General features: G+C 43.6%; 1 protein-coding gene across 4 annotated transcripts in view; it reads left to right on the top strand.

Annotated features, from left to right (window-relative positions):
• Positions 1-16409, top strand: part of ZNF423 (zinc finger protein 423) — a 234594-nt gene that overhangs the window by 38859 nt on the left and 179326 nt on the right. For 3 of the 4 annotated variants that reach the window (XR_010070998.1, XM_063334411.1, XM_063334413.1), the window contains exon 2: positions 3836-3895. Coding sequence is in view for 2 of the 4 variants with exons in the window: in XM_063334411.1 (XP_063190481.1) it covers positions 3836-3895 (60 nt within the window). In the remaining 2 variants the exon portion in view is untranslated. Of the gene's footprint in view, positions 1-3835; positions 3896-15982; positions 16070-16409 lie in introns of those variants that run through there. The other variant, XM_063334415.1, reaches the window with a different exon arrangement.

Raw genomic sequence — 16409 nt, forward strand, 5'->3', positions numbered from 1 at the left:
CACAGCAAAATTTGGGGAAAGAGTGGAGTGAGTTTGTGAAGCAAAACAGGAAGTATCTAACAAAAACAAGTGAAGTGCACTTGTGAACGCCCTGCCCAAAGCTCAATGTGAGTGATTTTGGGTGTCTTCATTTTCAATGCCCAGTATAAAATGCTTCCAAAATCTCATGATATGCTGAGCCTTCACCATTATGTCACCAGGACTCCCGTAAAGTATTTAGAGCTGATACAAGATCTCTGGTTGCTTTATAAAATCTCAGTGCTCTGTCTTAAGCTGTGCTGCTGCTATTTCCTGTGGTATTCCCAAGCTGCAGAGTGTTTCAGGTACGTGGGTGGCTCCTGCCCATGCTGAACATCAGTGCCGTGAACTTGTGTGTCCACGCATTCAGAGTCGTTAACTACAAAGATGGCAGTGTCTAGTCCTTGGCTTCAGTAATTATGATTGTGGCTGGCATGTCTTAGAAAACATATTTCCCTACTAATGAAACGGGAATTATTTTACTATGCAGTGTATCTTGGAAGTGATTGTGTTGAATGCTTCGTACCTCTTCACTGGCTTTTTTGCCCATTACTGCTACTTAAATACTAGCATCCACAAAGAGCACGTTAATGCACAGTGGTCACCCGAGTCAGCCTAGGTTTCAAGGGATGATGAGAAAAATATTAAGAAACCAAAACTTTAACTGAGAAATCAACTTTACGTGAATTACTGCCTGGCTAATATTGTGGACTAAAGGCTTTTTTTTTTTTTTTTTTTTTTTTTCAGTCGGTTCTCAGTAGCAAGAGCTGGAAATCCCTTCACAGCTGTAGCAGCCAAATCTGTTCTGGACCCACTCTGCCCTCCTGGGGAGGGTTGGCCAAGCCCTAAGGCAGCCCCCAGGGGGTCTGTCCCCTGATGGGGGCTCTGTGGGACTCCTCTCCCCAGAGGCCAGTGTCTGGTCTCCAGCCAGCCCAGGAACACTCCTCCTGCTTCCCTGTGTGTCCAGCAACAGCCCTGTGCAACTGAGGGCAAATTTTATCTGCATCTGCTTGAGTGTTGAAGTTGGGTTTGGGACGAAAAAACTGATTATCTTTCCCTCTGACTTCCGTGGCTTCTGCTCACTGCTGAGGTAAAGCCAGCAGTGACACCGTTTCAAATGCCAGCTCCTTAAATAACAATTTATATCCAGAAGATTAAGGTGGCCACAGAGGAACCTCTCAGGTCTTGGTTTTATGCCCATTACGGAGAGGAAGCAGAAGCATAGTAGAGTTAAGTGTCTCCCTACAATTACACTCAGTGCCTGTGACAAAGACTGATCACTTTTTTTTTTTTTTCTTTTTTCTTCAGACACCCTTCCCCTGCAAACCTCTGGGGCCTCTTAATTACACTGGTGTATAGACCCAATCTTTCTCTTTCAGATGTGGTGTGCTTTTGCCCCTTGTTTCTCTACGCCCCCTGCCTAGCTTAGTGCGTGGAGGGGCAGGCAGGGGAGGATCAAGTACTCGGGTCTGGGCTTCTGACCGGCCGACACTGTGACCATGCTGCTCCATAAAACCACCTAGCACCAGTTCTGAGCAGTGCCAGCCTGGCCTTGCCCAGTGGTCATGTCCTGCCCGGATGTGTTTGGGCCCCCCAGCCAGCACCACAGCAAGCAGCGTGGGGTCCCGGCTCCCTTCTGGCAGTGCCCATGCCCCATGCCTGCTGTCCGAGGGGACAACTTGACCTGCTGTCCTGCTGCTCAGGAGAAACATCAGTCCAATACAGCAATACCTCTTGGAGGGGGCTTGGATGTTGCTGTTTGTTTTGGTTGATCCTATAAAAGATTATGTTTACTTTTAAAAAAAAAAAACCAAAAACAAAACAAAACAGGAGTAGTGGTGTGAGCAGCAGCTGCAGGGAGATGCGTCTGTGTCTAAGCTCAGGAGGCTCCGTCCCACCGGCCTTCTCCTTACATGGAGGTGCAGCACTGTCACCGACGCGGTGGGTCTGTGCAAATAGAGGGAAAGAACCTGAAACCATGACTGCAATAATATAAAGTGAATTTAAGTGCCGTCGTCTTCACATATATGTTCTCTGTCCCCTTTTCAGTCATTAGGGAACAAAGCAAATTAATGCCAACAGAGGCTGACTCAAACCTTTGCCCTCATTTAAGGGATTCCAAAAAACGCAGTTTTGTTACGTGCTGGAGCCAGCTGCCCTACAGCAGCTCAAGGACTAGAGCAGTCTCCGGTGTTTAACCAACATGAAAGGCAGTGTGTTGCTAAAATTGCCAATGACCAGTCCTGATCTCATACACTTCTACTTGACTAGGAGTGAATTTATTGCCTTTATGTATTTTTAGCACACTGACTTTTTTTCGCTCCTCTTTCTAGGATAAAAGGTAAAGAAATAAAAAAACTCAATGTAAAAGTAGTAATATAAAAAACTGTCTAAGCAAGCCAACCAAAAAGCAGTCAAGGATAAAATATAATTAAACATTCCACATGTCTGTTTTGAGTAAGGTACCTGAAGTGCTAACTTAGCTTATTCAGTTTTGGGGAAAAAAGCCTCCCAAATGTATGTAGAATGCAATGTTAAAATGAGAGATATATTTGAGTAAGAGTGAAATCGTATTTAGGATAACTATGTCCAGAGTTTTTCTATTAAGAGATAGGTCAAAATGGGGACAAGATGGTGGTTTACAGAACACAAAATGGGAGGCGAGCCCCTAGGAGAGAGCGTGCGCGAGCCAAACCTGCTCTGACACTGTCAGGGAATAGGACCGGTAATGGCTTCAAGAAGCTCGTAGCTTTGGATCTTGTTTTTTCTCTATCATTCTGGTATTTAATATTACGTGACATGGCCTTTATGCTAACATAGACTTTTTTGGAAAAAGTATAACTGTGTCTCAAGTATGATTTTTCAAAAGAAGTGGCCAAGTTCCATGCTCCTCCATTAGTAAACTTGCGGACTAACAGGACCAGAGCTGTGCCCTTCAGTGGAATATGCATTTATTTATGGGCTGAACATAAAATCAAAATTTGTCAAGGCACTGCCTGTATAAACTATCTTCTCTGCTCCTAATGCCACATGATGTCACCATTGACATCAATCTGATAGATAAGCTTACAGGATGCCAGAATTCCTTACTGGATTGAAAAAAAGAAAAGAGGAGGAAACCACAAAATCAAGAATCTTGTGATGAAAATGTAAATACTCAAAGTAAATGCTCACTGGAGCCGGTTCCGGGGCCTGGGCACACAGGTCCCATCTGGTCTATAGGGGCTGTGCTTGTTGCTTTGCGATATGGTTTGGATTTCCGTTGCAGAATTATGTAGAATTTATATTTGAATCCAATGTAATTTAGATAAAAGAATTGGAGATTGTTCGGTGCATGGAATAAATACTTTTAATCAGGAAATAAAGATCTATGACTTATATTTGTTTGGTGTCGTAGTGACAGAGCAGGCAGGTAAAGATGATCAACTTTTGCAATTAAAAAGAATTTCTGCAGTTACTGCTTTCAAATGCCCAGCAATTTTGCCCATGCAAGTTGTTGTGAATGCACAGAATTTCAAACATGAATACTTGGCAGCTAGTGATATTTAAACCTCTATTAAAATTTCACATGATCTTACTGTTACCTGTTCAGGAAGAAACTGCAAACAGAAATCCCATATTAAGGTTAAAATGTAGGGAAAAATCTCCTTACTAAATTTCCACCTTATGAATTATTTTATAGAAAGCAGTAAGTTCTTTTTCACCAGTGCAGAAGTCTGTTTTAATACTTAATGTCATAGCGGACCTAGTTTTCTGATGGCTTTGCTTTCCAGTTGGTTTGTTTTAGCAATCACAACTTATTTTTGTTCTTTTTCAGTTGAAGAGGGTGAATCTTCAGATTTTGCTTTGACCTGGGACTCATCAGTGACTCAATCAGGTAAATATTTTAGGTTCTTCTGATTGCAAAAACTGCCAGAAAGCTGCCAGGCTTTTTACAGGAACTGTATTTTGTATGTCACATTCCTGTCTCAAATCCAAGACTACCCACTGCAACACAATTTTTATATCAGTTCCATATGGTCAATAAAATCTATTACATACAGAGACTAATATACTCTTATCCTCCGGAGAGCCATTCTTTCTTCTTGTGGGCACACTGAAACGGGTTGTGATTTCTCCAGTATAACCACTTTGAAGTTTTCTGCAATGGGCACTGTTGCACATTCATTCCAATCTAATTACATAAAAGCTACTTTAATAGGAATTTTAAACTTCAGTCTCAACTGGAATGTGTGTATTTCTCCTCTCGGAGGAAATTGGAAAGTACTGTCAGGGCTGGAGAATAAAAGAGCCACATCGCCATGGTAGAAAGATTTAACATTTGAACCAGCTTTTGGTGTGCTTGATAATAACACTTAAACGTTTTTCAGCTGTGCTACATTGATAATTTGAATAAAAAGAGCCTCAAGAAACTAAACAGGATAAAGGAAGTTTGTCTGTAGTTGTGTAATATGTATCAATAAGACAAACATGAGGGTAAATGTTATATTAGTTTGCGTTTAAAGTAACTACCCACATTTCAGTCCTGCTTGTGTCCTGTGTAAAGATATTTTACTGTCTATTATGTCTTTAACATTTATGAAATTCTCAGAATATTTTTGATTTTGAAGCCAATAACTCTTTCTGTGCTGTCTTCGTACTGGGCTGCGTGATGGTATTCTCTTAGAAGCTCAGCAGCGATGTGAAAACAGCTCTGAAACTGAGCAGTAATATGAAAATTAACAATGGTGCTGCGTTCCTGGTTAGCATGGGTTTCATAAGAGTCACGGGGAGACTGGCTCACAGGAGACTTTTCTTACTGAAGTCAGTGTCTAGCTGCTCTCGAAGGCACAAGCTGCCTTTGTGTGGCACTTTGTGGCACTTCACTTTCACCAACTGCGCTCTGGGTTGCGCCGGGTGCATCTTCTCTGGGCCCTATCTGTTGGAACGGTTTGTGTTTTCACTAGTCTTTGATAGCAAATATTGCTGCTGCTGCTGCTGTAAACCCCCGCTGTGATGTGGAAGGCTCCTTTGTGGCTGGAGCTAACGGCGCATGAAAAGAGCGCTCGCCGGCTCCCTTGCTTGACCTTCGTCTCAAACAGCAGTGGAGTGGAGTTACCGGTGTTATCTATCACAAATCTTGAATTGTATTAAATTTAACACAGGCTGAGGTTCAAAACAGCAACAACAACAAAAATCATTTCCCTGCAGAGCGGGAGTTAATTTGGGATTTCTGGATGGTATTGGGGACTACGCTGTACGTAAAAGACAGCCTGTGAAAGGCTTTCCCCAAATTAGTTGAGTCTCCTCCATTTTTCTTCATTTACTCCCATAATTACAGCTCTCATTCAAGACGTCGGATGTGGAATGAAATGTATTATATGTGTGATTTATGGCAACTTAAGGAAAATGTGTGCTAATTTTTCTCTTAATAAGTTTAGTAGCTACAGATGTCAATCTTGCATGCGTATGAAAGTGCAATACAGTATCCTATCAAGACAGGGCGCAGTGCATGGGACAGAGGTTTCAGGCTGGAAGATGACTGAGGAACTACATAGAAAAAGCTTAAAAAGCCCTAGTACATGGTGGTGCAGCCACGTGGAGTCACTGGCTCTTGTGTGGTGTGCCTCCAAAGCTATATTCAGTAACTGAAACCAGTCCCTCAGTCCCAGTGTGCAAGACTTTCATTATGTTCTTTTATGATCTTCCTGTTTGCATTAGCTCCAGTAGTGTGATGTTGAACTTCAATAAAGGGTGAAAAAACATGCTTCAACTTCTCGTTTCATGCCCCTTCCTTCCCCGGCCCAAAATGACAAAATTGCCTCCCCTTCCTTGACCCCCACAACAGAAGAAAAACCAAAAGGCCAAACCCGGGACTTGTTAACTCTGAAACATTTGCCAGATGTTTCAAATTAACATATTTCTCTCCCTTCTTCTCCTGTGTGTGTTTGTACATCTCTGTGTGTGTGCAAACACATGCAAAGCGACTTCTGAAAAATTCTGCTGGCACTCCACGCAGCTGCTGTGGGCCGGGGGAGCGGCGGTCCCAGGGTGGTGCGGTACGTAGGGACAGCAAGAGCAGGTAGAGTCCTTTGTAAACTGTCTTTTTAAAACTAGCAAAGTATTTATATAGATGCAGTTGTGGGGGGAGAAGGTGCTTTTGCTGCTATATCTTACTTTGTTAATCAAACCAGTGGAAGCTATACTGGTTTTTTTCTTGGTTTTGGGTTTGTTTGGTTTTTTTTTGGTTTTGGTGAGTATGAGTTGAATCTGCAGTCGCAGGGTTGTCTGTGTAGCTGTAAAAGCTCTCTGTCCCCAGGGCAGGCATAAACGTTTGTAGGTGCAGGGCAAGACGTGTCAAACACTGGTGTGTTGCCTCTCAGGGCGGGCTGGTTTCTCTGCTGCTGAAGGTGCCCGCTTTGTGCATCCCTGGCTGTGCCGCAGCGCTGGGAGAGGGGCTGCTCTGAGAGCCGCTCGGTGCGGCTGGTGGAGATCTAGCAGTGGATGTGTTGGTAACAGAAATCCTGCGCTGGGATCTGTTCGGTGATGGCTTAGCACAGGGCACCATCTTTTTTTCTACGGTAAAACTTGTGTGCAAGTTGCTGTCTGCTCTGGCTTAACTGCTCGATCCTGGTAAAACCTGCAAAGGTGAAGTGCTTTGCAGGAATCCAACCCTTGTCGTAGTTTCACTGAGGAATTTATTCAAGTACTTTAGATACAACTACAAATAGTCCTATAATTTTTTTTTTATCTACAACTTAAGGGCTATATGTATTAACTTAGAGAATCAGGAAAATGTATAAGGAGGCAGAGGCTCCTCTTGTGCCAGGGTAAATAACCTGGGTGTCCACTAGCCCTGCTTAACAATGGGCATATAGCAAATTTCCTTCCTCTTCAGGTCTTGTAAACATTTCTTTCTTAATGTAAAAAGAAGAAAAAAAAAAAAGCGCTTTTCCTTTCCTCTCTCAATCTGAGGATTTACTGTTAAATAGCAGGTCAGTAGTGTTTTGCTGTGTAAGAGGCAGAGATGTTTTCTGTCCCGGAGGTGCAGTGCAGCCAAGTCCTCCTTCCCCCTGCTTTTCCCCTCTTAACAGCAAGTGCAGCCCTTGAAGCCCGTCCGTCTTGCCCCTGAGCATTAGGGAGGGTGGGCTGAGCAGGGCTGCTGGGGGGCCAGGCGAGCGCCCACCTCCGCTTTGCTAACGGGGTTCCTGCTCCTTCAAAGCCAAGAGGAAAATAAGACTTAACATTTGTCTGGCTGGACCCTTGCTTTGCAATGCTGCATTGCTGTTGTAATACATCACGAGAGCATTGTCTTGAGGAGCAACAAGGGACATTTTAAAGAAGCAAAAAGTCTTACTAAATATATAGAGAATTTAAGGCATTTTAAAGACCTTTTAAAGACATTTTAAAGATGAAAGCATTTTACATGGGGGTTGCTGGGGAGTTTCTCATTAGCCTGACTGTGAGGCCCTGGGGAAGCTTGGCTGAATTGTCTGGGGCAAACAGAGCAGATTCTGTCTTCTCCTTAGGAGCATGCAGACCTAAAAGCCTCATTTTTTGTGTGTCTGAGGTAACTAAAGGTATCTTATTTCTGTACGCAGCTATGAGTTATGATACTGATCAAGAAAGAGTTAGGGAAACAGGGGACTGTGGACCCGTAGCTTGAGCTCTGGGGACAAACGGCACAGGGTCTGTCTCGGTGCACGTGTGTTTGCAGAACACAGGAGCATCTTTGCAGCATTCACGACTGGAAGGACCTCTCCAATGCCAGTGCCCAACCATCCATTAGCACACAATCTTAATATCATTCAATTATAACATTCTGGAAATCACGAAAATAAATTTCAGGTTGGTGTTTTCCCTCTTCCCTCAATAGCTCCAGCTTCCCTGTCCCTGCCACCAAGCTCACGGCAGTGACTTGGCACACGTGTGAGGGATGTGTTAAAGCGCGGCATGGAAAAAAACCAAACCAACGCAACATTTTAGGACACAGACATTTGACAATTTGCCATTAAGAGTTTTCCCACATGCTTGTTTTATACAGTACAAAATCTGTACTGTAGTATACAGTATGAAGTATACTTCAGATTTTTTTTAATTGCCTTCTGCAGTTTCTTTTAAAGTTTCCCTCCTTTTAGGAGGAAAAAAAAAAAGAAAAGGGGAAGCAGCAGCTTTTGAGAATCAAACCACAAAACAAAACCACCTCTCTTCTGCTTCACGTGGCATCTCCCAGCTACGTAAATCACAGTTTTCACTTGGTATCTTCAGAGGAGGAACATCTGATGCAGTTTGGAGACTTACTTTCACTCAGGGCTGTCAAAGCCAGTGCCAGGGCATTTTTAAGTCTGTCTCTGCTCCTTGGGGCTCTCCCTGCCTGTTCCCTCCTGGCTGTTCCCTGTGCTCTCCTCCACCACTGGTCTTCTGATCCCAACGCTGCTGCTGTCCACCCCCCAAATGTTGATTGTTTCTGTTCTCCCCTTACTGTTTTGTAGGGTTGGGTTTAATTTTGGCTGCCAAAGGAGCAAAAAGGGTGAGAAAGCCAGGAGCAGGGAAGTGATCGTGCCTCTGTACTCGGCACTGGTGAGGCCTCACCTTGAGTACTGTGTTCAGTTCTGGGCCACTCTGTACAAGAGGGACATTGAAGTGCTGGCGCGTGTCCAGAGGAGAGCTACCAGGCTGGTGAGGGGTCTGGAGACCAAGTCATATGAGGAGAGGCTGAGGGAGCTGGGCATGTTTAGTTTGGAGGAGGCTGAGGGGAGACCTCCTTGCCCTCTACATCTACCTGAAAGGAGGTTGGAGAGAGGTGGGTGTTGGCCTCTTCTCCCAGGTGAATAACGACAGGACCAGAGGAAATGGTTTGAAGTTGCAGCAGGGGAGGTTTAGATTAGAGATAAGGAAGAATTACTTTACTGAAAGAGTGGTCAGGCACTGGAACAGCCTGCCCAGGGAGGTGGTTGAGTCACCATCCCTAGAGGTATTTAAGAAACGTCTAGATGTAGTACTTCAGGGCATGCTCTAGTGGCAGAGATTGTAGGGGATTGGGGTTTTTTTGTGTGTGTGTGGTTGGACTCAATGATCTCAAAGGTCCTTTCCAACCATGAAGATTCTATGATTCATGAAGCAAACGGAGACTTTCCCCTGCAAGTATTCATGTGTTAACTTTTCCCCCTTTTCTCTTTATTCAGATAAGCTACAGAAAATGTTTTCTCCTTCCTCACCCTTTCCCCTTTTGGAGGTCTGTTTTGGCCACACAGTTTCCTGTCCCCTCAGCCTTCTTCCAGCACCCTGAGCTTGCATGCACGAGCATGGTCTATTGCCTGGTGCCCACCAAGGCCACATCCTCGTAGGACCCCATCCCCTGTGGTCTCACAGTACCCAAGGCTCTGCCTACTCTCTGCCCATGTCCCCCTGGCAGTTCCCACAGAGCCCCTGCTGGTCCTGATCCAGCCGGACAACCCACTGGGCATGGGCTGTGTCAGGATGCTATGGTTTGAAGAACCCACGACAATTTATTGTAATGTAGGCAATTTTTCTATCACCTGACAACCGCTTCCCACCTGGGAGGGGAATCCTGAAAACACAAGGAAACCCAAGGGCTGAAATATAAACAGATTTAATAGAATAATACTAAATAAATAACGTTTATAATACTAAAGAACCAGTATTGATCCCAATACCAATATAAAATATACAAGGATTGTACTCAGCCAGTTATATTGGTAGGAAGCTCTGCACTCCCAGCAGTGGACAACAAATGTCGGACACCACAAGCTACGGCTTTGGGAGGAAGGGAAGGGCTCAGGGGTTTGGCACTAGGGCTAGAATTTATCAGGATGGCAGCCATTACAGAAGAGGAAAGCTCACTAAACTTCCTAATTTATATTGAATGTGACCTTCATGGTATGAAATAATCCTGTTGGCCAGCTTGTGTCTAGTGCCCGGGTCTTGCTCCTCCTCATCCCCACACCTGGCAAGCTTGAAAACACTGAGGCTTTGAAACTTGCATACCATAGCTGGCTATAAAGTAAATATTTTCACAAATTCAGATACTACAGTCTTCTAAAAATGCAGTTTCCCCTAGCATTAGAAGAGACATTTCTGAAAAGTAAAATTACTGAAAGAGAAATTAATCTTGTGTTGCTCAAACCAGAACACAGAAGTAAGTTGGGAAGGTCCAGATGCCCTCCCATAGACACCAAGCTTTTTATCTATTTCTACATGTATTTTATTTTGTCTTATTTAACTTCTAAATAGCAGAACACTGAAAGAAAACCTCTTGAACACCCTCAACATGAAATTCTGGGATGTGTGCTGCAGAGCATTGAAAAGGTCAGTTGTAATTCAGTGGGCATTAGAAACCTGTTATCTTGTGAGTGCTCTGAAATTACCGTCCTCAGTGCCTTCACAAGCTGAGACATCTTCTAAAAGCTGATTTCATTAGTAGATCAATACGAGAAGATTCTGATTACAGTGCGTAAGGATTTCCAGAGAAATTAACCTTTGAACTTAGCAAAGAACATAAGAGACTTTGATAACTAACTTAGTTGAATATTTTTTCAATATACTATGAAACGTTTGATCTCAATTAGTTGCCTTTCTTATATTGGTTTTAAAAACAGCATCCTTGTCTCTGCACGGACCTGCTGTATGCAGCCCAGTTAGTATAGTCCTAGGTTCTCAAAATTTTAAATATCTGCTTTGGAAGCAACCAAAGCCCAAATAAACTAGACATAAAGCTAGGGAGGTATGTAGCTCTGGCTGTTGCGTACCTCATTTATTCTAAGTTCGACTTTTTATTTTTCTTGGTAATGTGTGGGTTTTTCTGATGTAGCATAGTTGTAGCATATGTGTCCTTTCAGAAGAGAAACAAAATTTAATTCTCCTTTCCTAATTATAAAATTTAATTTTAAACTTCATTCTTTAATTATAAATACTATTTTTTTAAAGAAAGTGCTTCTTATAGTGTTTTCTCAAACAGAAGGTGAAATGATAGAAAGTACATGATACTCAGATAATGTGGTGGTGGGTGAACATCCAAGACAGATGTAAGATTTTTGAAGCTGGGATAATATAAAAAGAAACAAGATGAGTAATTATAAACTCATCCCAGATTACTCTGTCTGTAGGAGCTTATGGCACAACTCTCCATCTGCAGGCACAAGGGCTTCCTGGGATCAAGCCTGGGCTGGTGGGAAGGGAGACGTGGTGCTGTTGGAGGAAGCTGCTGGCTGGAGTGATGGGAGTCTCTGGGGGTCCCTGAGGTCTGACCGAAATCCCGCGTCTGAAGCACCTTCAGGGAAAGGAGAAGTATAAAAAATGAGATTCCTCACTCTGTGTGGTGCAGTGCAGCACCCACATGTGCATCTGTCATGGAAACAGCCCCCCCATAAACTCGCCAAGGCATCTCTGGTGCTGAGGCACCATAGGTGTTCCCCTCTTGTTTGGGGAGGGAATCTCCGGCGACAAGGAGCGATCTTCAGATGTGAACGCAGCATGGGTGTCAGTATTTAAATTAGAAGCACACACCTGTGTCTTACGGCATTTCCTAGAAAATACTTACTATTAAAGATGTTAATTGGGAAAATTATAGCCATAGCACAGAGGAGGAGAATTAATTTCCATGGTAAAAAAGGGGAGGAAAGAAAAGCACATTTCATAGTGAGCTATTGAGTGCTCCCCCTACCCCATCACCCGCCCGTTTCCAGGCTTTTTAAAGACAGTGTCTGCTGAAAAGACAGTCTGCTTAAGAGAAGCTGAGCAAGCGTGGTGTATCGCAGTGTGTCGTTGGTGTTGCGGAGCTTCTCAGTACCTAAAGCCAGGCCCCCTAAATTGCTACAAGCAGCGCCTGTAAAGGGGAGGATTCTGCAGGCTGCGGGGTGGCAGCCCCTGCCTGGCTGTGCTGGTGAAGGGCCGTGGACTCGCGTGTGCTGGGGAGCACACAGCAGTGCACCAGGACCGGTGATGGGCAGCAAGGTTTCAGTCAAATGCGGGAGTACCTCTGGGGTCGTTGTGTTAATCTCATCTGAGGTCTTGTGAGCTTGGTGTATCTGCTGGCACGGGGCTGCTGCGGGTTGGGGGATTGTTCCCATAGGGTCTGGCAGGGGCATCTTGCCAGAAATACAAATACACCACCAGTGTGGATGGTTGCACACGTGAGTGTATCCTTCTGGGGCTGGCAGGGGTTGTGTCCCCATCTTCCAGCAATGTTTCTTTTCCCTGTGGCAAATTTATTTTTTATTTAAAGGTGTGTCCATTGGTGCTTTGTCTGCTGTGAGACTGTAATGCCGTGTTTCAATTTCTTGCGTGGACTGAAGGAAGTCATTCCCCTTCGTGGGTAGACCTCCAGGCGCAGCCTTCCTGGCTCTCCATCTCTTGGTAGTGTTCAGGTCTCCCGTGGGTACCAACATCCCGGGAAGGACACTGCTGTTGAGCTGGAGGAAGCGCTGGGGAGGAGCAAGGCATAGTATAGCACCTTCACATCTTCTTCACGCTCCTGCTCTCCCTTCCTGTGTCTCTTTCCAATGATGCTACCTTGTTCTCTCTTGCTGCCCAAGCAAAAGCTTTGATGAGATGAACATTTTCGGTGTTTTTAGATGAAAATTATATCTGTTGTTTACAATAGCCTTCAGGAGTGTAACTAGCAGTAATGGGCTAAAGTAAAGCAAAGGAGATGCTAGGCTGAGTATTAGGAAACATTTCCCAGTAGTAGGATCTAATAGGCTCCGGTATTATCTCCCATCACTTCAGTCATTTTCAAACTGGACTGGACAAAGCTCTTGAAAATACACTGTAGGAATGGTCCTACATTAGCAGGGGGAAGGATAAGATCACGTGGTAAATCCTTCTCTAATTTATCCAGTTCTACTGCGCTCTGGATTTGCTAATCTCCCGCAGATTTGAGGACAGAAGCAGACTGAATGGCCAGACAAATTGTGCTTTCTAGAGTTTATTTTAGTAAATATTTTTATGTAGGATCTCAAAGTGCTTTTCAAATGCTAATTAAGCCTCCTAACCTAGTACAAAGTATTCCTTGTGCCCCATGTGCATACTGCTTTGTCTCCACAGAGTGCAGCATGCACCGTGCTGCAGGTTGACCTTCCCAGAGGGCTCTGGCTCTCAGATAGATGGGCACTTGCCAGCCCATCTTGCTTTGAGTCACTTCTGCAAGTCGGTGGGTGACTTTGCTTTTCCAAGTTTGCTTTGGCTGGCTGGTAGGAGCGAGGGAAGCTGAAACCATGCTGCTGTAGGTAGCGATTGCGATGGGGTTTACCTTTGTGAAATCAGACAGCTGAACAGTTGAAGGAAAGTCTCCTGGTGAACAATTTCTTTGTTTTTCAGAGAAACTGATGTTCTCCTTCGACCAGTTTACACGTTGCAGTTGTATCTGGTAGCTCAAAACTCCCAGCCTGAATCAATGTAAAACAGGAATAACAGAATATATTCTATTGCCCTGTTGCTTAAATGAGAAAAATCAATAAAAAATAATGCCACAGTGGTGGATTCCCAGTAATCATTCTTCCTGAGGAAAAACAAATTGTGCCAGTCATGAGAATGGGGTTTTATAAACAAGGTTGTAAAAGAAGAAAAACAAATGGAATAAACAAGCTCTACTGCTTTGTTTTCTGGGCTGAGTAAGGACATAGATATGAAACTGCAGTGAAGAACTGCATGAAATTTACGATGCTTTGCCCAAATAATCTTTGCTTATTCACTACAGGAAACTAGAATCATTTGGGTTGGAAGGGACCTCTAGTGGGTCTTACTCAACATTGACCTGACTTGTAAAAGTTTTTGTAACCGTTACTGACATATTTTTGGTTAAATTGTCTTGAGCTGTTAAGCTTATCGTAGACCAAGAGTACAAGTATGGTTACTGTAGCATAAGAAGGTGTAGAACAAATACTCATTTTAAAAAGGGATTTTTTTTAAAAGTTAATATAGCCTAAAATTTCCCATAATAGAAGGTACATTTGCATTTCTGTCATTTAGTGTCTAAAGTAGCCTTTTACTGGTCTTGCTGTAAGGAATTACAATGTCATTGTCAAAATAAACTGAGCTCATCTCATAATCTTGTATTTGTTGTGTATAAATTCAAATGAGAAAACTGTTAAATGGGACCATTTATAATGAGATTTGAGATACCCTATGGCTCTCACTTGGAGACAAGTGACCTTTGTCTTTTTTGGGGCTGAGTAACAGCGCAACGTAGATTTAATAGATGTGTGCAGAGACCTGGCAATAGAGTGGGGTGTGCATGGAAGAGGTGCTCAATGCGTCTTGCTCTACATATTTTTGAATTCATCACACTTGGGACTGAAGTGCCTGCCTATTTGTGTGTTTTACTAGTCATGCCTCCTATCTGCCTTGGATGGCTTTGGCATTCATTAGTAGAAATTATTAGACAGTCACAAAACACTAAAGAGAAAGGAAAAAACCTGCACACTTTGCTTGGAAACACTGTCTGTGTTGCATAAAGCTCTGACAAGATCAAGCCTCTAATTAAATTATCTGGCACGTGGACAATTCTGTTCCGAGATCTGCTGAGCTAATGTGTAGCCATTAGCTCATACAGCCACCAAATCAGAAGTACCAAAGAGACAATTTACATAGGGCCACAGCGTGTTTTAAAAAATTCTGGTGAGTTGTGAAGCCTGTAATGTTAATTGCCAGTTAGCACATTGTAATTGCTGTAATTATTTGCAAGTAAAATGATGTAAGGGACTTAACATTGTACTTTTCTTAACACTTCACGTGTTGGTGATCCACTAAATCTCCCACTTAGAGTTTTGCTGGTTATTTTAAGAACTTGACAGCCACTTGCTGAAGTCTGATCTCATCCGCAAGCTTGCTGTTCTGCCTCTTGTCTTTAATGCTGAGCGGTGGCTCTCTAAAGTCTTTATTATTAAAAAAAAAAAAAGCAATAAAATAATAAATGTGAATGTCTGCTGCTGACCAGCGAGAGCGTAGCCAGCCCTGCAGCTGGCCACACTGGAGCCCAGCTGGGAGAGAGCCCTCAGCACAAATTGCCAGCCTATTGCCTCCCACCGCCACGCCGCGGAAGTGGGCCAAAAGCTCCTCCGTATGGGATTAAAGGGATGTGTAATAGATTAAAGATCAAAAATGTTAATTAAGAAATGGTCTTTTCTAATAAGATGCCTTCAAGGGCACGATACCAAAAATGAGGCAATATCTCATTTTGGCAACAGTGCTGGGGTTGTAATGAAGCTGGAGCACGGGGGTAAGGGGAGAAGGAAGGGACGCCTCCTGTTCAAGGCATCCCCTTCAGAAGGGGGAAATCAATTAGCAATGAAAATGTAAACATGTAAGTCAGAATGACGTTACTCTGAATTCTACTCAACAACATGTGGATTTAGACGTATGCATTTTAGCTTGGCTTTTCCTGGAGGATAAGTTGGCAGTTTGCGACAGATAAAGGAGGACTCCTTCAGCTTAGTGCTATATAAGCAGCAGCATTGTAATTTGGTTGAAAATAACCACTCTTTGATGCATTCAAAATGAATCCATGCAGTCTGTTTTCCTGACATAGTTTTCTAGATATGGGAAGTTCGGCACCTTTGCTGCTGGATTGAAACTTGTATGTTTGAGGAAAGGCTTATTTCTCTTCAGAAGAGGGAAGAGCCACAACTCCGAGCTCTTGTATTCCAGGGACAAGTTTATGTTTTACAAATAAACTGATATGCAAGTGTTACTTTTGTGTTTCAAACCCAAAAGGTGCTTTTGAGAGCTGTGAAGCCTTACTGCATCATTATAACTAAAGAAAACACACTTTTTCTTAAACTCGAGCCTTCTAGTTAGTGACTCCAGTGTTCCATTTTCTTAGTAAACTCATCAAAACTCCAAAAGGAAAACTCAGATGTTTAACAGTGCTTTTCCTTGCGGTGGGATGATGGGATTTCACATCCCACTTCATCCCACACTTTCTCCTTAACGCTGAAAGCTGCAGTATTTCTGAAGCGAGTTATTTGCTAGCATAAAATGGAGGGACCCTGAAGGCAAATTTCTTCCCTCTTGGTTGGAAGCATTTGCTTGGATAAAGAAAACCCCTGGCAAGGTGAGGCTCTCTGCGTGGGGTGTGTATGTGTTTTAAGGCTCTGTCTGTTGTTTGAACCAAAGCTAGAGAGAATTGTCAATTTGAGAGAAATCTGGTGGGAAGGCGCTGGCCGGTCGTGTGCCCCTGTGTGTGTGTGGCGAGCTGGGGCCGGCTGAAGCAGCCTGGCAGAAGAAAGTCCTCCGACAGTGGTCTGAAATTTAGATTTGTTGCTCTAGCTGTGTATATCTAATCGTCATCTGGTGTGTGAATCTTTTGCAGAAAAGAGCATTGGGAGGAGATAAGTGAGGGAAAGACAATGGCTCTGCGCTACCTCCTCACCTGCAGCCTCCAAACAAAGTGG

This window comes from Chroicocephalus ridibundus, chromosome 4 (assembly GCF_963924245.1).
Source record: "Chroicocephalus ridibundus chromosome 4, bChrRid1.1, whole genome shotgun sequence".
Taxonomy (NCBI): Eukaryota; Metazoa; Chordata; class Aves; order Charadriiformes; family Laridae; genus Chroicocephalus; species Chroicocephalus ridibundus.